General features: G+C 51.6%; 1 protein-coding gene across 1 annotated transcript in view; it reads right to left on the reverse strand.

Moving 5' to 3' along the window:
* Window positions 1-23,194, reverse strand: part of EIF4G3 (eukaryotic translation initiation factor 4 gamma 3) — a gene marked incomplete in the record, with an annotated part of 86,864 nt that overhangs the window by 29,800 nt on the left and 33,870 nt on the right. Inside the window, 9 exon segments of the mRNA XM_073601479.1 lie at window positions 1,187-1,963; window positions 3,439-3,529; window positions 5,628-5,750; window positions 5,849-5,958; window positions 7,437-7,551; window positions 7,626-7,808; window positions 17,414-17,518; window positions 19,017-19,148; window positions 21,996-22,059. Coding sequence (XP_073457580.1) covers window positions 1,187-1,963; window positions 3,439-3,529; window positions 5,628-5,750; window positions 5,849-5,958; window positions 7,437-7,551; window positions 7,626-7,808; window positions 17,414-17,518; window positions 19,017-19,148; window positions 21,996-22,059 — 1,700 coding nt within the window.

Consider the following 23,194-nt stretch of genomic DNA (forward strand, 5'->3'; position numbering starts at 1 on the left):
TGAAGGCGAAAAATTACTTATTTACTGACAGAAACAAAGAAAAACTTTTTTTTTTTCCAAAAATTTCGATTTTTTTTTTTTGCAAAAAATAAAAACCCCAGCAGTAATTAAATACCAGCAAACAAAAGCTCTATTTGTGTGAAAAAAATGATAAAAATGTTATTTGGGTACAGTGCTACTTGAATGTGCAATTGTCATTCAAAATGTGAGAGCGCTGAAAGCTGTAAATTGGCCTGGGCAGGAAGGGGGCAAAAAGTACCCGGTAGACAAGTGGTTAAAAGAGAAGTATGGGATTTTTTATTTTAGAATCATACTTACCTAGGTGGATCCAGCATCGGTCCCCCGCTGGCTCTAAGGATGAGAACTGAGCAATCAAACGCCGCTGATCGTTCGTTTCTCACAGCTCCATGAGCAGAGAGCTGCTGACTGTCAGTCTTCGGCTCGCTGCTCTGGGCCCCCCCCCCCTCCCTTGCTCACTGGAGTACTGGGCTGAGGAGGGGGCAGGAGCGGCTCGCTGAGAGGCTGAGCCGGGTGCCGGTCCAGGCATGTGGGGCGGATCCCAGACATATTGTCCCCAGCCTGGATGGACTCTGTAATGTCAGCCCACTGTCTGCTGAAAACGAGTCACAGGAGTCCAGAACGGACCGCACTTCCTCTGATCCACACGACAAATACAGCCAAACAAGCTTTCCCCGTACTTCTCCCTTAAATGTAGAAATGTAATTACAATTTAAATTAGGATTTAAAGAATTTAAAATAATTTAGAACTAGTTAAGCATAAGGGAGAAGAGATTCACCATTAGGACACTAGTGGGGGAAGGTTAACAGCCCAAGGAGGGAACATCCAAAAGCTTTGTGAGTGTCCGGTCACCTGACGGTTAGCCGCCTGTAACCCGGAGTCTACCAATTCCCAGCCTGTACTGTTCCATTCTAATAAAGTTTTTAGTTTTTTTTTAAAAGAAAGCAACAAAACATTTGCTTTTAGATATATGTTGCCTCCCTCCCCCAAATTAAAAATAAATAAAAGGATCGTCCCCGGGTTGGGTAACTGGCTGTGCCGACACTTCCTCCCATAAGCTGCCATATTATCATCACCTGCCCTGCTGACAGCCACTCCCCACCTATCTGGCCGCCTCCCCCCTTGTAGCCTGTGCTCCCAATACTCCCAGGTGTGCAGCCCACATACCTTCCACGGGACTCTTTCTTGAGGTGAAGCTTAGAAGGGTCACGCTTGGCTCAAGTTCTGTATAAGTCTCTGCCGGCCTTGCGTTCACTGAGTCCACGTCCCCGTCCAAGCTGGGCGTCTCGACGTCATCCTCCTCGTCCCTGTGGTCCGACACCACGGCTGGAATAAGGGCGGCAGGAGGGGAGGTCTTAGTGGTACATTGAGCAGCAGCGATGAGAGGAGGAGGGGGCGATTCCGGCTGTACGGGCAACGTTTGAGGCACATTTGGAGGAGAAGTGCATTCTACACTCGTATCCACAGGGGGCGCCGGTGCCAGCTCCGGCACATCCGGCGCAGTCTCTTCCCCCAACATTGCTTTCTCACCCACAGCATTGTCCATGGTCGAGTGTTCATAGCTTATGCCATTCATTTCCTGAGGGGTCACCGGGGTCTCAGCAGCTACGGTAGGCCCCGGCGGTTCCTTGCATAGCTCCTCTTCGGCGTCCTCCGTGATGGCCTCGTCAGGAGACGTGCACTCCTCTGCGGTGCTCTCACCCTCGCTCATGTCTCCCAGGTGACAGGGGAAAGACTCTGTGGCTACAACCACAGGAGCCGTGGCCGCAGCTGCCACCCCGGGCAATATTCCAGGCGTCAGGTGGTGCTCGGATCCGGCCTCCGGCGCTGCGGGCTCAGCGATCTGCTCCGGTGTAGAGCACTTTGTGGCGGGGACCGGCTCAGCACGTACCGGGGCGGAAGGAGTGGATTTCAACACGGGGTCCAATTTCGGCTTCTCCTCTGGGAAGAAAAAAAAAAAAAGAGAAGAGAAGAGGTCCACTTTAAAAAGAATGCTTAGCATATACATAGATAGGTTTTGGACGTTGTGGGGGAGGCTTTAAATCTCTGTGATGTCAATTGAGTCCACCTTGGGGACACAGGGTGTCACCAAGACAGGAAAAGTGAGAAATCTCTGCAATGGGGACACACGAATGCCTGAGGGGAGTTCTTGCTCTTCTTGTTTAACCCTTTCAAGACTGCGCTATAGCCAAATGACAGAGCGGTCATACATTGCCAGGACGACATTGTGATCACGCTTGCCACGCACCCCTGTGGTGGGCATCGGTAGTAATCTGTGATCAAGGTAAAGAGCCCATCACAGCATCTCTTTACCATGTGACCAGCTGTGTCCAATCACAGCTGATCACAGTGTAAACACGATTTGCCGGTTATCGGCAATCCTCTCCCCACACTGACAGTGCATGAGTCGATAAGTGGCTATCTACACAGGGGACATCTACACTGATAAACAGGGTACTGATCCTAATAATCAGTGGCGCCCCAACAGTGCCCACCAGTGTTAGCAGTCAGTGCCGCCCCATCAGTGCAGCCCCATCAGTGCAGCCCCATCAGTGCAGCCCCATCAGTGCAGCCCCATCAGTGGAGCCCCATCAGTGGAGCCTCATCAGCGGAGCACCCATCAGTGCAGCCTCATCAGCGGAGCGCCCATCAGTGCAGCCTCATCAGCGCCCATCAGTGCAGCCTCATCAGCGCCCATCAGTGCAGCCTCATCAGCGCCCATCAGTGCAGCCTCATCAGCGCCCATCAGTGCAGCCTCATCAGCGCCCATCAGTGCAGCCTCATCAGCGCCCATCAGTGAAGGAGAAAAAATTATTTACAAACTTTTATAACAAAGAAAAACGTTTTTCTCTCAACATTTTCAGTTTTTTTCCCCGTTTGTTTAGCAGTATAAAAAAACCCCAGTGGTGATTAAATACCACCAAAAGAAAGCCCTGTGTGGAAAAAATGATAGAAATGTCCTATGTGTACAGCATTGTATGACTGCGTAATTGTCATTCAAAGTGTAACAGCGCTGAGAGCTGAAAATTGGCCTGGGCAGGAAGGGGGTGAAAGTGCCCCCCGGTATTGAAGGAGTCAAACTCACTTGCTCCTCTTGCCCCTTTCTCAGTTTATCCTCCCCTCAGGGCACTCTGTTTGGGAACACCGAGTTGTGTGCTTGTGACGTGTATGAGATTCAGAACGGTCGCCTCCATAATGTATGACACCCAGATACTCACAGGAAGATCGCCCACACCCCCGCCCAACTAGTGGAGGATCAGCGACCTCTCACAGGGGCTTGGAGGAGTCCTGCTTGGTTGTGGAGCCCACTGAAAACAGTACATGGGGGGCAATTGTGACAGACAATGCTGGAATCGGTTCTCACATCCATCTGTGCGCCTCTCTTTGCAGACCACTGTGGAAAGACGAACAGTACCTACCTATTTTGGGGTCCCTGACGGCAGTGAGATGAGGGCTCTCCACAGTCCCATACACCACTGGGCTGTGCTCAGGAACCTGGCTAGGAAGCTGCTGGGATTTGAAGTACAAAAGAGGGTGATAATGAGCGCGGGAACAGAAAAACTAACAGAAAGGTGTCAAAAAAAAAGCAACAAAAGGCACGAAGAGCACAACAGAAATATTACAAAAACAAGAGGAGGTCAAGAGACAAGGGAGGGACAGACAGGGTTCAGGGTAGGAGGGGAGAAGAGTGAGGGAGAGATGGGGTCAGGGGCACAGGGAGACAAGGAAAGGGTGGAGACCAGGTCAAGGGTAAAAGGAGAGGGTGGGGACCAAGTCAAGGGCACAAGGAGAGGGTGGAGACCAGGTCAAGGGCACAAGGAGAGGGTGGAGACCAGGTCAAGGGTACAAGGAGAGGGTGGAGACCAGGTCAAGGGTACAAGGAGAGGGTGGAGACCAGGTCAAGGGTACAAGGAGAGGGTGGAGACCAGGTCAAGGGTACAAGGAGAGGGTGGAGACCAGGTCAAGGGTACAAGGAGAGGGTGGAGACCAGGTCAAGGGTACAAGGAGAGGGTGGAGACCAGGTCAAGGGTACAAGGAGAGGGTGGAGACCAGGTCAAGGGTACAAGGAGAGGGTGGAGACCAGGTCAAGGGTACAAGGAGAGGGTGGAGACCAGGTCAAGGGTACAAGGAGAGGGTGGAGACCAGGTCAAGGGTACAAGGAGAGGGTGGAGACCAGGTCAAGGGTACAAGGAGAGGGTGGAGACCAGGTCAAGGGTACAAGGAGAGGGTGGAGACCAGGTCAAGGGTACAAGGAGAGGGTGGAGACCAGGTCAAGGGTACAAGGAGAGGGTGGAGACCAGGTCAAGGGTACAAGGAGAGGGTGGAGACCAGGTCAAGGGTACAAGGAGAGGGTGGAGACCAGGTCAAGGGTACAAGGAGAGGGTGGAGACCAGGTCAAGGGTACAAGGAGAGGGTGGAGACCAGGTCAAGGGTACAAGGAGAGGGTGGAGACCAGGTCAAGGGTACAAGGAGAGGGTGGAGACCAGGTCAAGGGTACAAGGAGAGGGTGGAGACCAGGTCAAGGGTACAAGGAGAGGGTGGAGATCAGGTCAAGGGTACAAGGAGAGGGTGGAGACCAGGTCAAGGGTACAAGGAGAGGGTGGAGATCAGGTCAAGGGTACAAGGAGAGGGTGGAGACCAGGTCAAGGGTACAAGGAGAGGGTGGAGACCAGGTCAAGGGTACCAGGAGAGGGTGGAGACCAGGTCAAGGGTACCAGGAGAGGGTGGAGACCAGGTCAAGGGTACAAGGAGAGGGTGGAGACCAGGTCAAGGGTACAAGGAGAGGGTGGAGACCAGGTCAAGGGTACAAGGAGAGGGTGGAGACCAGGTCAAGGGTACAAGGAGAGGGTGGAGACCAGGTCAAGGGTACAAGGAGAGGGTGGAGACCAGGTCAAGGGTACAAGGAGAGGGTGGAGACCAGGTCAAGGGTACAAGGAAACCAGGACAGGTCAAGGTTACAAGGAGACAAGGAGAGGGGGAGAAGAGGGGGAGACACAGTGGGGTTTCAGGAAGATAGTGAGACAAGCATGTTGTGAAAGGCAGACGGGAAATTTGAGCAAAAAAGAAGCAGAATTACAAATAAAAAAAGGATCCAATTTAGGTAAATTTTAAGGTGAAAAAAAGAAAAGAAAGACAAATAAGAGGCAGGAGGAGGAAAAGAAAGACACATTACAATCAGAAACAACAAATACACACACATCATCACACAGTATATCCTGATCTATGCTGGACACAGGAGCTTGCACTCACTCCCAACTCAAGAACTCACTGATAAATACTAAACACTCTATACTCACAGGGCCTTTATCTGCTATGAATTGACTTATTTGTGTCTTTTGAAAATGGACGCAAATTAAAAAAAAAAAAAAAAAAAAAATCACTGGAACTGAGCGCACCATCCACAGATTTTACCACTCACAGGGGATTTGTAGCAGACAAAGACTGAATGATTTCAATGTACAGAAGGACCTTTTACTTCTCCCAGCCCCGTACACCTAGCCCCAGCCCCACCAACAGATAATAGCACATGTCTCTCCATCCAGAGAAGTGCAGTCCATCATCATAACCCCCCCCGTATAGACCTGCCGCCTCCTCTCCTCTCCCTTACCTGAGGAGGAGTTGGAGTAGAGCTGGGCCGGAGGATGGGGGGAGTCGGGTTCCTGCTGCCCCCTCCTGACATGATTTCCTCTGTGATGTCTCTGCCACCCTGGTTCGGGTCTCTGATTCGAATCTGGAACAGATGTGAGAAATGACCATGTGAGTGAGCGGTGCTTCTTTATAATGTCCGTCATACGGCAGCACTATGGGCGAGGGAGGTGGATCACTCACCGTCTTCTTCTCTCTCTTGGCGGGAGGTGGTGGCTGTTGTGGTTGCTGTGGAGGCACTATGGGGATAGGCGCTGACTGGTACACCGGCTGACTGGAGTAAAAGGGGGTCCCTACAACATAAGATTTATTCGTCAGGTCAGTCCCAGTATACAGGATCAAGACTGATAATTGTGTATATAGCACCGAAATCAAGACCGTATAACGGTAAATACAGCACTGAAATCAAGACTGTACAATGGTGGGAACCCATGTCTCCTAAAGAGGGGAACCCATGCCTCCTGAAGAGGGGTGGGGGGGGGGGGGACTGCCTCCTCCCCCATGTCTCCTTAAGGGGGGAACCCACGCCTCCTCTCCCATGTCTCCTGAAGAGGGGAACCCATGTCTCCCGAAGGAGGGAACCCACGCCTCCCGAAGGAGGGAACCCACGCCTCCCGAAGGAGGGAACCCACGCCTCCCGAAGGAGGGAACCCACGCCTCCCGAAGGAGGGAACCCACGCCTCCCGAAGGAGGGAACCCACGCCTCCTCCCCCATGTCTCCTGAAGGGGGGAACCCATGCCTCCTCCCCCATGTCTCCCGAAGGGGGGAACCCACGCCTCCTCCCCCATGTCTCCTGAAGAGGGGAACCCATGCCTCCTCCCCCCATGTCTCCCGAAGAGGGGAACCCATGCCTCCTCCCCCATGTCTCCCGAAGGGGGGAACCCACGCCTCCTCCCCCATGTCTCCTGAAGGGGGGAACCCACGCCTCCTCCCCCATGTCTCCTGAAGAGGGGAACCCATGCCTCCTCCCCCCATGTCTCCTGAAGAGGGGAACCCATGCCTCCTCCCCCATGTCTCCTGAAGGGGGGAACCCATGCCTCCTCCCCCATGTCTCCTGAAGAGGGGAACCCATGCCTCCTCCCCCATGTCTCCTGAAGGGGGGAACCCATGCCTCCTCCCCCATGTCTCCTGAAGAGGGGAACCCATGCCTCCTCCCCCATGTCTCCTGAAGGGGGGAACCCATGCCTCCTCCCCCATGTCTCCTGAAGAGGGGAACCCATGCCTCCTCCCCCATGTCTCCTGAAGGGGGGAACCCATGCCTCCTCCCCCATGTCTCCTGAAGGGGGGAACCCATGCCTTCTCTCCCATGTCTCCTGAAGAGGGGAACCCATGCCTCCTCCCCCATGTCTCCTGAAGAGGGGAACCCATGCCTCCTCCCCCATGTCTCCTGAAGAGGGGAACCCATGCCTCCTCCCCCATGTCTCCTGAAGAGGGGAACCCATGCCTCCTCCCCCATGTCTCTTAAAGGGGGGAACCCATGCCTTTTCTCCCATGTCTCCTGAAGAGGGAACCTTTGTCTCCTGAAGCGTGTTGGTCTGTTTCCATGATTGACTTCATCTTGTATTACTTATACTATGGAAGACCAAACATTAACTTACAGCCTTCAGTTAAAGATATTTATCTTAGAATATGGACTCAACCTGAACCTATATAAACATAAAAACCCAAGCAATGCCACAACCCGCACATAAACATTTGCCATGTGGAAACAAGGATCTTTTATTTCACACAAGTGGGCTAAGGAGGAAGAAAACTCTTTTGTGTATATACCGTATGGGGAGGGGAAGTCTCCAGGTCCAGGGCCGGGGTAGAAGGGATTGGGGCCCGGAGGCTGCACTTGATACTGCTGTGGAGGTCCTACATAAGGGGGGGCGCTGTGTCGATACTGAAAGATAAAGGAGAAAAGAGTGAGAAGTGAATCGGCGTAGGTGGAGCCGGCCCAGTGAACGGTGCTGGTACCTGTGGTATACAGTACTGAGGACCCTGCGTCATTGCATATGGCATCGGGATGGCATGGTTGACCATCATGATGTGCTGGTTGGTTTGATAGACGGCGGTGGGTGTCTGCGCACCTGTTCGGATGGAGGGGTTACTATTCTGTATGGTGGCACGCTGCGGCTGGATCTGTGGCCTTTGGAAAAACTGCAGAAGAGAAGAACGTACAGAAACAAATGAAATTCTCCATCCGTGGTGGCGGCATGGGCACAAACTATTCTACATGTAACTGACAGACTGAAGGTATACCCAGGAAGAGAGCGAATAGGACAGAAACAGGACTACTGTATCCTAAAAATGGGTAACCAATCAGAACCCATCTGGGTAGGGATGTATCAGGCTAATTAAGAGCTGTGATTGGCTGGTCACACCACTGAACTCAACCCCCCCGACAACTAGTGAATAAGCAATGTGAAATGTAACCCCACCACTGCCAATGGGCAATCACCTTCTCCCAATCTGACTGCTTTCAGACAATAAAAGAGCAAATCGGGTTGCTATGGGTTACTGCCCATTTGATAGGCCTGCTTCCAGTCCATTTATAGAGGAAATACAGAATAGTCTTACCTGGATGGGTCGGAATCCTCCCTTGATTGAGGACAGCAGAGATAAGGGAGAGTGAATGGGAAGTTACACAGCAATCAGAAAAAGAACACACATATACAATCCTCCCACCTCAGCCTGACAAGGGGGCAATTGACAAGGGGGCGCCTCAGCCTGACAAGGGGGCAATTGACAAGGGGGCGCCTCAGCCTGACAAGGGGGCAATTGACAAGGGGGCGCCTCAGCCTGACAAGGGGGCAATTGACAAGGGGGCAATTGACAAGGGGGCGCCTCAGCCTGACAAGGGGGCAATTGACAAGGGGGCGCCTCAGCCTGACAAGGGGGCAATTGACAAGGGGGCAATTGACAAGGGGGCGCCTCAGCCTGACAAGGGGGCAATTGACAAGGGGGCGCCACAGCCTGACAAGGGGGCAATTGACAAGGGGGCGCCACAGCCTGACAAGGGGGCAATTGACAAGGGGGCGCCTCAGCCTGACAAAAGGGAGCCCGACAAGGGGGCACCTCAGCCCGACAAGGGGGCACCTCAGCCCGACAAGGGGGCACCTCAGCCCGACAAGGGGGAGCCCGACAAGGGGGAGCCCGACAAGGGGGAGCCCGACAAGGGGGAGCCCGACAAGGGGGAGCCCGACAAGGGGGAGCCCGACAAGGGGGAGCCCGACAAGGGGGAGCCCGACAAGGGGGCACCTCAGCCTGACAAGGGGGCACCTCAGCCTGACAAGGGGGCACCTCAGCCTGACAAGGGGGCACCTCAGCCTGACAAGGGGGCACCTCAGCCTGACAAGGGGGCAGTCTCGTACCTGGCTCATCTAGGATATTATATATACACAGTACAGTATATTAAAGGTCTAGTCAGCCTCTATTGTACACCCAATATAGGAGGATCACCTCTACCTCAGGGCAGGAGGAGAAGAGCGAGCCAATTTTAATCTCCTCTGTAATGTAGGTGGAACCACTTAAAACATTGAAAGGGTCACCCCAAAAAAGTGTCAGGTACCGTTTTGGTTGGCCAGCCGTTGGCAGAGAAGGAACCCATAACATTTATATACATCTCAGGGGCACTGGTGTGGATTTCCCAGGTCTATCCTCCTGCCACGGACATTGCAAGGAGGGTCTCATACATGAATGTTACATAGGGGAAACTGCAGCAACCAAAGCCATATTCTCTACCCAATCTGAACCTCGAACTACAATCAGCGCAGATGCAGCAAACCACCACCGGGGGGCAGAACACACACAAAGATTCCTTCAATATCTATCGGGTGCAATTGTGGGGAAAACACTGGTCACATGACAAGGCTGCATCAGAGGCCATGACCGACCGTCTCTGGGGGTCATTGCTTAGCATTATGATTGATGGTGAGGCCCAATTCCGGCTCTTCCGGTGTTATGGACCCCCCAGTAGAGACTCACAAAGCACGCAGCAGCCGCCACTTACCGTGTGTGTCAGCAATGGACTGAATACGGGAAACCATATCACATCCCTCCCCCACCACAGGGGCCACGCTCCTAACAATACAACCAACCCACTGTAGGGTCAGGAATACCACATGATTGGGGGGGGGGGGGGGTAGGTCTATAATGTCCTCTGCTGTGGCAACCCTCATAGGACTTCTCTCTATTCAATCTACATAATACCCATGTGTGGTGGGTGATTTTCTCCTAGACCCTATAAGAAGGGAACTCTGCGTCCTGCACCGCCATGGCGCAGTCTAGGTGGGATGATCCTGGCGCTGATCAAGGAGTAAACATTTATAATTATTACATTCGGCTGAAAGCAAAACATTCCCCACAAACCATGAGACATGTCAGTGTTCCCTCTGCCAGCAGGGGGCAGACTGTGCACCAATTACCCCCCAATCCTATATAAGTGAATGCATCAAAAGACGGGAGCCAAGGAGACCGCGCACCATCCTCTCGCTGCATTCCCCCATTTAGAATATTGAAGCCAATTTATTCAGAATTTATTGATTATTGATGAATTTTGATCAATTTCCCCAACAACCTGACATGAAGCTGTGGACGGCCCCGGCCGTTCTCATTGGCTCCCGACACATACAGTGTTAGTGGGTGAACGGAGGGCGGGTGAGCGGTGGCAGACATGGGGGGATGGTGGCGGTTTACGGTACCTGGTGATGAGTCGGCCGCGGTCCAGCTGCAAACTATAGAGAGGAGCGAGAAGACAATCACAAAGGAGAGGTGACACGGAGCTCACACACAGCCAGCAGACAAGACACAGGCGGGGGAGGGGGGGCAGGCTGCAAGCGGCTGCTACATATCCCGCCACACGTCTGAGGAGGCGGAGCTTATACAACTACCCCTCCCCCCCTTCCTCTGCAGCCTTATTCATAAAGACGACAAAGGGAGGGGGGGGGGCAGCACACATGTGGAAGTGCAGCAACCAATCCGGTTTCAGCTTACTGGGATCAGGCATAAAGGAGAACTCCGACACAGCTTTAGTCCTCTCCTTTATATGGACATGGCTTCTGCTGCTAGGACATCTTCAGTCCTTGACAACGGGGGAGGAGGGCAGATTATAATGGCCCTCCCACTCATGTCTGCTTACCCTTACCCAGGTCATGCCCCTCCCACTCATGTTTGCTTACCCTTACTCAGAACACGCCCCTTCCACTAGTGTCTTACCTTACTCTTACCCAATACATGCCCTTCCCACTCATGTCTTATCTTACCCAGAACATGCCCCTCCCACAAGAACATGCCCCACCCACTCATGTCCTACCTTACCCTTACTCAGAACATACCCCTCCCACTCATGTCTTACCTTACCCAGTACATGCCCCTCCCACTAGTGTCTTACCTTACCCAGTACATGCCCCTCCCACTAGTGTCTTACCTTACCCAGTACATGCCCCTCCCACTAGTGTCTTACCTTACCCAGTACATGCCCCTCCCACTAGTGTCTTACCTTACCCAGTACATGCCCCTCCCACTAGTGTCTTACCTTACCCAGTACATGCCCCTCCCACTAGTGTCTTACCTTACCCAGTACATGCCCCTCCCACTAGTGTCTTACCTTACCCAGTACATGCCCCTCCCACTAGTGTCTTACCTTACCCAGTACATGCCCCTCCCACTAGTGTCTTACCTTACCCAGTACATGCCCCTCCCACTAGTGTCTTACCTTACCCAGTACATGCCCCTCCCACTAGTGTCTTACCTTACCCAGTACATGCCCCTCCCACTAGTGTCTTACCTTACCCAGTACATGCCCCTCCCACTAGTGTCTTACCTTACCCAGTACATGCCCCTCCCACTAGTGTCTTACCTTACCCAGTACATGCCCCTCCCACTAGTGTCTTACCTTACCCAGTACATGCCCCTCCCACTAGTGTCTTACCTTACCCAGTACATACCCCTCCCACTCATGTCTTACCTTACCCAGTACATACCCCTCCCACTCCTGTCTTACCTTACCCAGTACATGCCCCTCCCACTAGTGTCTTACCTTACCCAGTGCATGCCCCTCCCACTAGTGTCTTACCTTACCCAGTACATGCCCCTCCCACTAGTGTCTTACCTTACCCAGTACATGCCCCTCCCACTAGTGTCTTACCTTACCCAGTACATGCCCCTCCCACTAGTGTCTTACCTTACCCAGTACATGCCCCTCCCACTAGTGTCTTACCTTACCCAGTACATGCCCCTCCCACTAGTGTCTTACCTTACCCAGTACATGCCCCTCCCACTAGTGTCTTACCTTACCCAGTACATGCCCCTCCCACTAGTGTCTTACCTTACCCAGTACATGCCCCTCCCACTAGTGTCTTACCTTACCCAGTACATGCCCCTCCCACTAGTGTCTTACCTTACCCAGTGCATGCCCCTCCCACTAGTGTCTTACCTTACCCAGTACATGCCCCTCCCACTAGTGTCTTACCTTACCCAGTACATGCCCCTCCCACTAGTGTCTTACCTTACCCAGTACATGCCCCTCCCACTAGTGTCTTACCTTACCCAGTACATGCCCCTCCCACTAGTGTCTTACCTTACCCAGTACATGCCCCTCCCACTAGTGTCTTACCTTACCCAGTACATGCCCCTCCCACTAGTGTCTTACCTTACCCAGTACATGCCCCTCCCACTAGTGTCTTACCTTACCCAGTACATGCCCCTCCCACTAGTGTCTTACCTTACCCAGTACATGCCCCTCCCACTAGTGTCTTACCTTACCCAGTACATACCCCTCCCACTCATGTCTTACCTTACCCAGTACATACCCCTCCCACTCCTGTCTTACCTTACCCAGTACATGCCCCTCCCACTCATGTCTTAGCTTACCCTTACCCAGGCCATACCCCTGCCATGCCCTTCCCCACACCCAGGCCATGCATAGTCCTTTGTCCCCCTTGAAGAGGGTCTTCCTAGCCATGAACACCTCAGGAAGACAATTTTGGACGGGTTGCGATGGGTTACTGCACTCTGAATCACCTTATTAACCCTGAAAGTGTCCCCAGAATTTTATCTGGACCCCCCAATTTCTGAACATTTCTGCCGCTCCAGACTATAACTCTGACATGGGGGTGGAGCTCTAGCTGGTGGATGAACTCAGAAGGGCTCAGTCTGGGACAATGTCATCAGAAGGCAGGTGAAGGGACCAATGACAAGGTGTGCAATCCCTTCCACCTGGCCCTCCGGACATACAGCTCAATACATCACACTATGCCCGTCAGTGGCGTCCGCCATATTGTGGGCGGAGCTCACCATCTACCTCACAGTACCCTGCGCTCCCCAACCTATCACAACCACTCGATCAATACAAGAATATAAGAACCCGCATGTGCCGGTTTACCTGTGAAAGGACCGTATTCGGTCCAATTTAGCTGATCTGCCTGTCTGGGGGTGACAAGTCCCTAGGAGGGAGGAGATCACCTGACCACTGACAGTTGCTTCTCTGCCAAACCTCATACTGGTAACCCCCGCCTGACACATGACTGAGCTCCGTACAGGAGGGGGATGGGAAGAACTTCATAAAGTTCACTCAGGAGCTGGAAGGCAGCAGTAGTATTGCAGATTTGAGGGGGGTAGGTTTGGTATTTGCACATTTTGGGGGTGTAGGTTTGGTCGTATTTGAACATGTGGGATGGGATGTAGGTTTGGTATTTTTTGCAGATTTGGGGGGGCAAGTTTGGTAATATTTGAAGATTTGGGGGTGTAAATATTGTAGTATTGCAGATTTGGCATTATTGTAGAGTTAGGGGTGTAGGTTTGATATGTGCACATTTGGGGGTGTAGGTTTGGCATTTGCAGATTTAGGGGTGTAGGTTTGATATGTGCACATTTGGGGGTCTAGGTTTGATATTTGCAGATTTAGGGGTGTAGGTTTGATATGTGCACATTTGGGGGTCTAGGTTTGGCATTTGCAGATTTAGGGGTGTAGGTTTGATATGTGCACATTTGGGGGTCTGGGTTTGATATTTGCAGATTTGGGAGGGTAGGTTTGGTATTTGCAGATTCAGGGGTGTAGGTTTGGTCGTATTTGAACATGTGGGATGTAGGTTTGGTATTTTTTGCAGATTTGGGGGGCAAGTTTGGTAATATTTGAAGATTTGGAGGTGTAAATATTGTAGTATTGCAGATTTGGTATTATTGTAGATTTAGGGGTGTAGGTTTGATATGTGCACATTTGGGGGTCTAGGTTTGATATTTGCAGATTTAGGGGTGTAGGTTTGGTCTTATTTGAACATTTGGGATGTAGGTTTGGTATGTTTTGTAGATTTTGGGGTGTAGTTTTGGTAATATTGCAGATTTAGGGGTGTAGGTTTGATAATATTTGCACATTTTGAGGGATTATATGGGGAGAGTGCTGAACGTTTGTTTTGTGTTCATCATTTGGATATGTCAGGGGTTAGAACTTGTATTTTGATTTTTTAGAGCAGAATGCGGTTTGCTTCAATAACCCAGGGTGTGACAGGTCCTCTTTACGGTGAGTGAAAGCTTAGTTCCATAGGCAGCTCCTTTCTCAGTTTCTTTTGTAATCCTTGCGGTATCTGGCAGATTTTATCAGACAAGGAACTTTCTTGGAAAATGTTTGAAGTCAATAAAGAAATTACTTCACAGAACCTTTGCTTGCAGAGAGCCCTCCGCCCATAGCTGTGACCAGACACAGAAGACATTGCATCAATGAGTTTCCTGCTTCAGTAGGTGGCTAAATAACCAATACATGGACCTTCTGAGGTTAAAGTGTCCTGATTCTGGCAATCCAAACTGAGCGTATGACAAATAATTACACAAGCAGAGATGACCTTCAAGTGCACAGGTCATGCCAGTTGAAAAGGCAGCTGGAGTAATAGGCAAAGTGAGGATCATTCCCACCCCCTTCAACCTCCCAAACATCTCTTTTGGACCTTTACCATTCTGGCCAGTGGCCACCCTCATTAACCAATCACCATTTCCTCCTGCTGACCTCCACATTGCTCCTGTGTAATGATGAAGGGGTCAGTGGGAGGAACCACTTGTAGTTTCATCAACTTCTCCTGAAGTAGGAAGATCTTGGCCTGAAAAGTATCCCTAGAAGGCCCAAGTGATGCAATGAAATCAGAGATGACTTCTTGATGTTCAGGATCCATCAGAAGTCCTCCAAGATGAGCAGTGTGTTCAACACATTGGAGTCCGAGGTCAGAAAGGTCTGTTTTCACAGCAACAGATCACCAGGTGCCAGGTGACTAGGACATCTTTGAAGGACCTTCGTTAACTCTTTGGGAGTGTCAAAGAGCAGGGCCACAGACAGATAAGTAGATCAAGGTTCATCTCCACCCCCTCCAACCTCCCAAACATCTCTATTGGACCTTTACTATTCTGGCCAGCCTCACTAACCTATCACCATTTCCTCCTGCTGACCTCCATATTGCTCCTATGTAATGATGAAGGGGTCAGAGGGAGGAACCACTTGTAGTTTCATCAATTTCTCCCGAAGTAGGAAGATCTTGGCCTAAAATAGTATCCCAGAGAAGGCCCAAATGATGTGATGAAATCAGAGGGGACTTCTTGATGTTCAGGATCCATCTGAAGTCCTCAAAGGTGCACAGTGTGGTCAACACATTGGACTCGGAGGTCAGAGGGGTCTGTTCTTGCAGCAAAAGATCCTCCAGATGCCGAATGACTGGGACAACTTTGGAGAAGGCGACCAAAAGCTGGTGTCAGGACCTTCATGAACAGAACAGTTTTGCAGGGGTGAAGAGATAGGCCACAAACAGATAAGCAGAGCAAGGTTCATCCTCACCCTCTCCAACCTACCAAACATCCCTATTCTGGCCACCCTCAATCACTGTTTCCTCTAGCGGACCTCCACATTGCTCCTATGTAATAATGTAGGGGTCATTTGGAGGAACCACTAGTCGGTTTCGTCAACTTCTCCTGGAGAAGGAAGACCTTGGCTTAAAAAAAAGCATCCTGGAGAAGGCCCAAGTGTTTTTTATGAAAGATGACTTCTTGGTGTTTAGGATTCATCTGAAGTCCTCTAAGGTGTGCAGTGTGGTCAACACATTGAAGTCGGAGGTCAGAGAGGTCTGTTATCGCAGAGACAGATCATCCAGGTGGCGGACAAGGACACCTCTGAGGAGTAGAAGGCCGAGAACTGGTGTGAAGATCTTCAGGTGTGCTCTTGGGGTAGAAGAGAAGGACCACAAACACTTTGCGGTTGTCGCTTACAGAAGGTGAAGAAGGACACTACGGAAGTGTTGGTTTCCCAGCAAACCTCAGGAGTACCATTCGGTATTGTGGAAGGGAAAGGCAAGTCGTCTTTTGTACAGGTAGATCCTTCATTTGAGAATTTAAGTTTTATGTGCCAAGGTTGCTTTGAGTTTTACAGGAAGAGTGGCGATTGAACGTGACTTCAGCTGCCATTCCCTCCGGGTTTGCTGGTGGCTTTCACCGATGGTAATCTTTGCTTACAATTTTATTTCTCATATTCTCGTTGTGAACAGCTCAGATCTGTGACTGGTCACTGCTCCCTAGTTCTATAAACCTGAGTAGTGATTGGACTATACTATGAATAGGGATCCTATACAGGGTGAGGGTGTAAGTACAGTGTTGGACCAAAAGGATTAAAATAAGGGAAAGGGCTTCAAGTGAAAACTGTGGGGGCTGCACTATCTACACGGGGGTCCCCAAAACAGTTTGAAATATAAAAATTGATGAAAGCACCAGGAAAGGAGGATAGTCTAGTAAGTTTTTATTGTTCATGACAATAAATCCAACATGTTTAGTTCCCTGAAATGCGTTGGATTTATTCTGTTGTCAATAAAAATCTACTGGACCCCAATCAGTCCTGCGGCCCTCCTACTGGACCCCCATCAGTTCTGTGGCCCACCTACTGAACCCCCATCAGTTCTGCGACCCGCCTACCGGACCCCCATCAGTTCTGCGGCCCGCCTACTGGACCCCCATCAGTTCTGCGGCCCGCCTACCGGACCCCCATCAGTTCTGCGGCCCGCCTACCGGACCCCCATCAGTTCTGCGGCCCGCCTACCGGACCCCCATCAGTTCTGCGGCCCGCCTACCGGACCCCCATCAGTTCTGCGGCCCGCCTACCGGACCCCCATCAGTTCTGCGGCCCGCCTACCGGACCCCCATCAGTTCTGCGGCCCGCCTACCGGACCCCCATCAGTTCTGCGGCCCGCCTACCGGACCCCCATCAGTTCTGCGGCCCGCCTACCGGACCCCCATCAGTTCTGCGGCCCGCCTACCGGACCCCCCATCAGTTCTGCGGCCCGCCTACCGGACCCCCATCAGTTCTGCGGCCCTCCTACCGGACCCCCATCAGTCCTGCGGCCCTCTCACCCACTTTCCATTCTCAGGAAAGGTGACTGATCCAAGTACTATCCCCTCGGAGACGATGACTCCTCTATATGGCATCTATAGAGAGGGGCAACATTACCAAACATCCAAGCCTTGAATCAGAGGATGAGAGTATGAGAGTGAATCCGGGTGACCGGTACTCATCAGGTGACCACAGTATAACCCCCAATATGAAGAATATTGAATCTTCAAAGCCCCCCCTACCCCATCAGAGAGCGCCATTACAGAACATCGTCCAATAAAATCTACTGATGAAGTCACATGACGACACAAAGCTGGAAGTGGATTCTAGAGACTGGCCCATCTACATGTGTCACCCCGTGACCCTGCCCCCATCACCCCCTACGACACAAGGCGGGCGTGTGCCCACTTACCGGAGAGCGATTCTGTTGCTGGGTCGTCATTGTCTGCGGTGGCTGCTGATACACCAGTGTGGCCGTGGCATTCTGTCCTGTGGCATAAGAGGCCTGAAGAAAAAACTTTATGTTAAAAGTCAGGAGGCAGATTAGAGAAGTGATCAGATGTCAATAATCAATAAATAATCAATAAATCTGACAGTGAAAATCCCAACCCCCAGCCCACAAAAGACTGGATGTAAATTTATTCTGTATGTATGGACTCTGCACAGTACCACTTCTCTTGTCCTGTATGTCGGGTGTAATTCTCGGTATCTGTTCTTATTCTGTATGTATGGACTCTGCACAGTACTACTTCTCTTGTCCTGTATGTCGGGTGTAATTCTCGGTATCTGTTCTTATTCTGTATGTATGAACTCTGCACAGTACCACTTCTCTTGTCCTGTATGTCGGGTGTAATTCTCAGTATCTGTTCTTATTCTGTATGTATGGACTCTGCACAGTACTACTTCTCTTGTCGGGTGTAATTCTCAGTATCTGTTCTTATTCTGTATGTATGGACTCTGCACAGTACTACTTCTCTTGTCCTGTATGTCGGGTGTAATTCTCAGTATCTGTTCTTATTCTGTATGTATGGGCTCTGCACAGTACTACTTCTCTTGTCCTGTATGTCGGGTGTAATTCTCGGTATCTGTTCTTATTCTGTATGTATGGACTCTGCACAGTACTACTTCTCTTGTCGGGTGTAATTCTCAGTATCTGTTCTTATTCTGTATGTATGGGCTCTGCACAGTACTACTTCTCTTGTCGGGTGTAATTCTCGATATCTGTTCTTATTCTGTATGTATGGACTCTGCACAGTACTACTTCTCTTGTCCTGTATGTCGGGTGTAATTCTCGGTATCTGTTCTTATTCTGTATGTATGGACTCTGCACAGTACTACTTCTCTTGTCCTGTATGTCGGGTGTAATTCTCGGTATCTGTTCTTATTCTGTATGTATGGACTCTGCACAGTACTACTTCTCTTGTCCTGTATGTCGGGTGTAATTCTCGGTATCTGTTCTTATTCTGTATGTATGGACTCTGCACAGTACTACTTCTCTTGTCCTGTATGTCGGGTGTAATTCTCGGTATCTGTATGGACTCTCGGTTGGGGTCACCTGATTGGTCGGGTACAGGTTGTGACTCATCACTCTCGGTGGATTGGTGGGGGAGGGATGACTCGGCACTCTGCTGAGTTGCAGTCACAGTCTATAAATATCCGTCTATATTGGGAGCGGCGGGGGCGGGGATCCGCGCTCTCACACTGTTTACAGATGGCGGCTCACAATTACCCTTAATGACATTTCACACCTTTCCAGGAAAAGGTCTCAGGCAGAAGTTCTGAACATTGGCGCCGGTTATAAAGGGAAATCACAGGATTTCGTGAGAACCCATTGCTGGGAAATCTCGTCTACAGGAGTGTTACTAGCAGGAAGCACAGACTGTGAGAAGTGCAGCCCTGTGATTGGAGGAATGTGGAGCAGCAGAGAACAATGCACAGATCCTGAACACATCTCTCACAATGATACAAGACACTATAAAAAGGTGGGTGGTCAGTCCCCGCCCCCCCCGACCTACCTGTGACAGTCCCGGGGATGAAGCATGCCCAGGAGGTGTAGCAGCCAGATTGGGGTGCCCCTTGGTCAGGTCGTGTGCAGAATACGGCGAGGGGGCGGGAGGTCCCGGCTGCCTCGCTACTTGTGCCGCCACCTGCAGAGAACACAAACAACCCCGCCATTAGCATGAGGACATTCACCATTATTGATAAAGCTCAGCAAAATACATTCCCTTGTCTGCAGGAATTCCTACTTACCAATGAAATTTCACTACAAATAGCAGGTAAAAAAATAACAAAAAATAAATAAATAAAAAAAAAAAAAAAAAAAAATCAATATCAGCTCCCCTCCCCCTCTGCTAAAACCAGATCAGCTTTAACTGGTGTGTGATAGCGAGGGACCGATGTGAGAAGGTCTAATGAAACGCATACATCTTCTGAGCCATCACAGTGCAGATACAGGCAACGCGTTTCAGGGGCCGGGACTCCCTTCTTCAAGGTTTGGTAAATGACTGGTCAGGATAAAATGATAGAGAGTGCCGGGATTAAAGCAAGGAAGGGAGCATCCGGCTGGATCTGTCACCTATAGCTTTGATCCCGTCTCTCTCTGTCATTTCACCCCAATATATCATCAGATATTGTCCAAGCTGAAAAAAGGGGTCCAGTCCCCTGAAACACGTTGGCTGTGTCGGTTATTTTAACTAATAAAGCTTTAAAGCGAGATGAAAGTTTGTACTATCTGCTCCTAACCAAAACGCCCAGATCAGCTGGAACAATGCGAGTAGTTTTGTTTTCTCGTATTTTTATTCGTTAGGAACAGATACAATCAACGCATTTCAGGGGGCGGGACTTTCTTCTACAAGGTTTGGTAATTGACTGGTGATATAATCAGGATGAAATGATACAGAGAGCCGGGATCAAAGCTGGCAAGTTAGTGTCCATCTGGCTCTGTTGCCTATAGATCTGATCCTGGCTCTCTCTATCATTTCACACTGATATAAATCACCAGTCATTTACCAAACATTGAAAAATGGAGTCCCGCCCCCTGAAACACGTTGGCTGTGTCTGTTATTTTAACTAATAAAGCTTTAAAGCGAGATAAACGTTTGTACTATCTGCTCCTAACCACACACTCAAATCAACTGGACCTTAGTGAGTTGAGGTTAAATAATACATATACGTCTTCCAAGCCAACAGTTAGGATACAGGCAACGCGTTTCAGGGGCTGGGACTCCCTTCTCCAAGGTTTGGTAAATGACTGGTCAGGATAAAATGATAGAGAGTGCCGGGATTAAAGCAAGGAAGGGAGCATCCGGCTGGATCTGTCACCTATAGCTTTGATCCCGTCTCTATCATTTCACCCCAATATATCACCAGACATTGTCCAAGCTGTGAAAAAAGGGGTCCAGTCCCCTGAAACATGTTGGCTGTGTCGGTTATTTTAACTAATAAAGCTTTAAAGCGAGATGAAAGTTTGTACTAGCGGCTGCTAAGCACATGTCCGGATCAGCTGGAACAATGTGAGTAGTTTTGTTTTTTCCTATTTTTGTTCGTTAGGAACAACAGATAGAATCAACGCGTTTCAGGGGCGGGACTAACTTCTTCAAAGTTTGGTAAATGACTGGTGATATAAATCAGGATGCAATGATAGAGCTGGGATCAAAGCTATAGACGACAGAGCCAGATGGACGCTCACTTGCTAGCTTTGATCCCAGCTCTCTCTAACACACTAATATATATCACCAGTCATTTACCAAACCTTAAAAAAGGGAGTCCCACCCCCGAAACACATTGGCTGTGTCGGTTATTTTAACTAAGCTTTAAAGCGTGATGAAAGTTTGTACTAGGTGCTCCTAAGCACATGCCCAGATCAGCTGGACCGAAGTGAGAAGAGGTTTAAATAAGATGTATACATCCTCCAAGCCAGCGCTCAGTTTATGGCATAGACCCGGTTCTGGACTGCCGCCCCTCTTGATCATGATGGTCCAATCGCTCAACCAATGTCTGCATGTGAGGTCAGCATAACCAAGTACATACGTCCATCTCATATAAAAGCTTTGTTAGGAACAGACACAGCCAACATGTTTCAGGGGACGGGACTCCCTTCATCAAGCTCAGAAAATGACTGTTGATATAATCAGGATGACATGATACAGAGAGCCGGGATCAAAGCTAGCGTGTTCTACAAGTGAATCTCCAGATGGCTCTGTCGCCTATAGCATTGATCCTGGCTCGCTCTATCATTTCACCCCAATATATCAGCAGACGTTGTCAAAGCTATGAAAAAGGGGGGTCCAGTCCCCTGAAACAGGTCGCTTTAAAGCAATATGAAAGTTAGTACTATGTGCTCCTAACCACATGCTCAGATCAGCCAGACCAATGTGAGTTTTGTTTTCTCATGTTTCTGTTTGTTAGGAACAACAGACACAGCCAACGTGTTTCAGGGGAAGGGACTCCCTTCTTCAAGGCTTGGAAAATGACTGGTGATATAATTAGGACGAAATGATACAGAGAGTCGGGATCAAAGCAAGGAAGGGAGCATCCGGCTGGATCTGTCACCTACAGCGTTGATCCCGACTCTCTGCATCATTTCACCCTGATATATATCACCAGACATTGTCCAAGCTGTGAAAATGGGGGTCCAGCCCCCTGAAACGCATTGGCTGTGTCTGTTATTTTAACTGATAAAAGCTTTAAAGCGAGATGAAGGTTTGTACTGGGCGCTCCCTAACCACACACCGTCTCTTCATAGGACCGGCCAAAAAAGAAAAAACGCTCAGCAACACGGCTGACCGGCGTTTATTGTGCACTTTATACACGTAAAAACAACGCCGTCTACACACGCCTCAAACATTTCCACCAATCAGAATACGGAAAAATAAATGGAGACATTCGTTTTTATGGGTTTGTGAATCGGCTCTCATATTACTTCTAATCAATAAAAATCAGACGGAGAGGGAATATACTGTGTGGGGTCATCCATGGTGGTATCCGGTACTCACCGTGCTGTAGACGGCAGGGAAGATTCGGTCATCGAGGCTCTGCGGCAGGGCTCCCCGGGACAGTCTGGAATGTTGGTGGTTAAGGAACGTTCAATGAATTGTGAGAAATGTAAAATACAATCTGACTTTTACCGAACGACAAACTGCAGCTCAACGATGGACAAGAAGAATACAGAAAGAGCCCTTGTGGGGGTAGGCCCGCGCCTGCCCATGACCCAGCAAGGGAGGCGCACGCCCACCCAGGACCGGATCTGGCAGGGGCGGAGGCCCGCGCCCGCATGGGGCCCGGCAGGGGGGGAGGCCCGCGCCCGCCCAGGGCCCGATCTGGCAGGGAAGGCGCGCGCCCCCCCAGGGCCCGATCTGGCAGGGAAGGCGCGCCGCCCTCCCCCAGGGCCCGATCTGGCAGGGAAGGCGCGCCGCCCTCCCCCCCAGGGCCCGATCTGGCAGGGAAGGCGCGCCGCCCCCCCCCCCAGGGCCCGATCTGGCAGGGAAGGCGCGCCGCCCCCCCCCCCAGGGCCCGATCTGGCAGGGAAGGCGCGCCGCCCCCCCCAGGGCCCGATCTGGCAGGGAAGGCGCGCCGCCCCCCCCCCAGGGCCCGATCTGGCAGGGAAGGCGCGCCGCCCCCCCCCAGGGCCCGATCTGGCAGGGAAGGCGCGCCCCCCCCCCAGGGCCCGATCTGGCAGGGAAGGCGCGCCCCCCCCCCAGGGCCCGATCTGGCAGGGAAGGCGCGCCCCCCCCCCAGGGCCCGATCTGGCAGGGAAGGCGCGCCCCCCCCCCCCCCAGGGCCCGATCTGGCAGGGAAGGCGCGCCCCCCCCAGGGCCCGATCTGGCAGGGAAGGCGCGCCCCCCCCCCCGGGCCCGATCTGGCAGGGAAGGCGCGCCCCCCTCCCCCAGGCCCCGATCTGGCAGGGAAGGCGCGCCCCCCTCCCCCAGGCCCCGATCTGGCAGGGAAGGCGCGCCCCCCTCCCCCAGGGCCCGATCTGGCAGGGAAGGCGCGCCGCCCCCCCCCAGGGCCCGATCTGGCAGGGAAGGCGCGCCCCCCCCCCAGGGCCCGATCTGGCAGGGAAGGCGCGCCCCCCCCCCAGGGCCCGATCTGGCAGGGAAGGCGCGCCCCCCCCCCCCAGGGCCCGATCTGGCAGGGAAGGCGCGCCCCCCCCCCCCAGGGCCCGATCTGGCAGGGAAGGCGCGCCCCCCCCCCC

Source organism: Aquarana catesbeiana, linkage group LG10, assembly GCF_042186555.1.
Source record: "Aquarana catesbeiana isolate 2022-GZ linkage group LG10, ASM4218655v1, whole genome shotgun sequence".
Taxonomy (NCBI): Eukaryota; Metazoa; Chordata; class Amphibia; order Anura; family Ranidae; genus Aquarana; species Aquarana catesbeiana.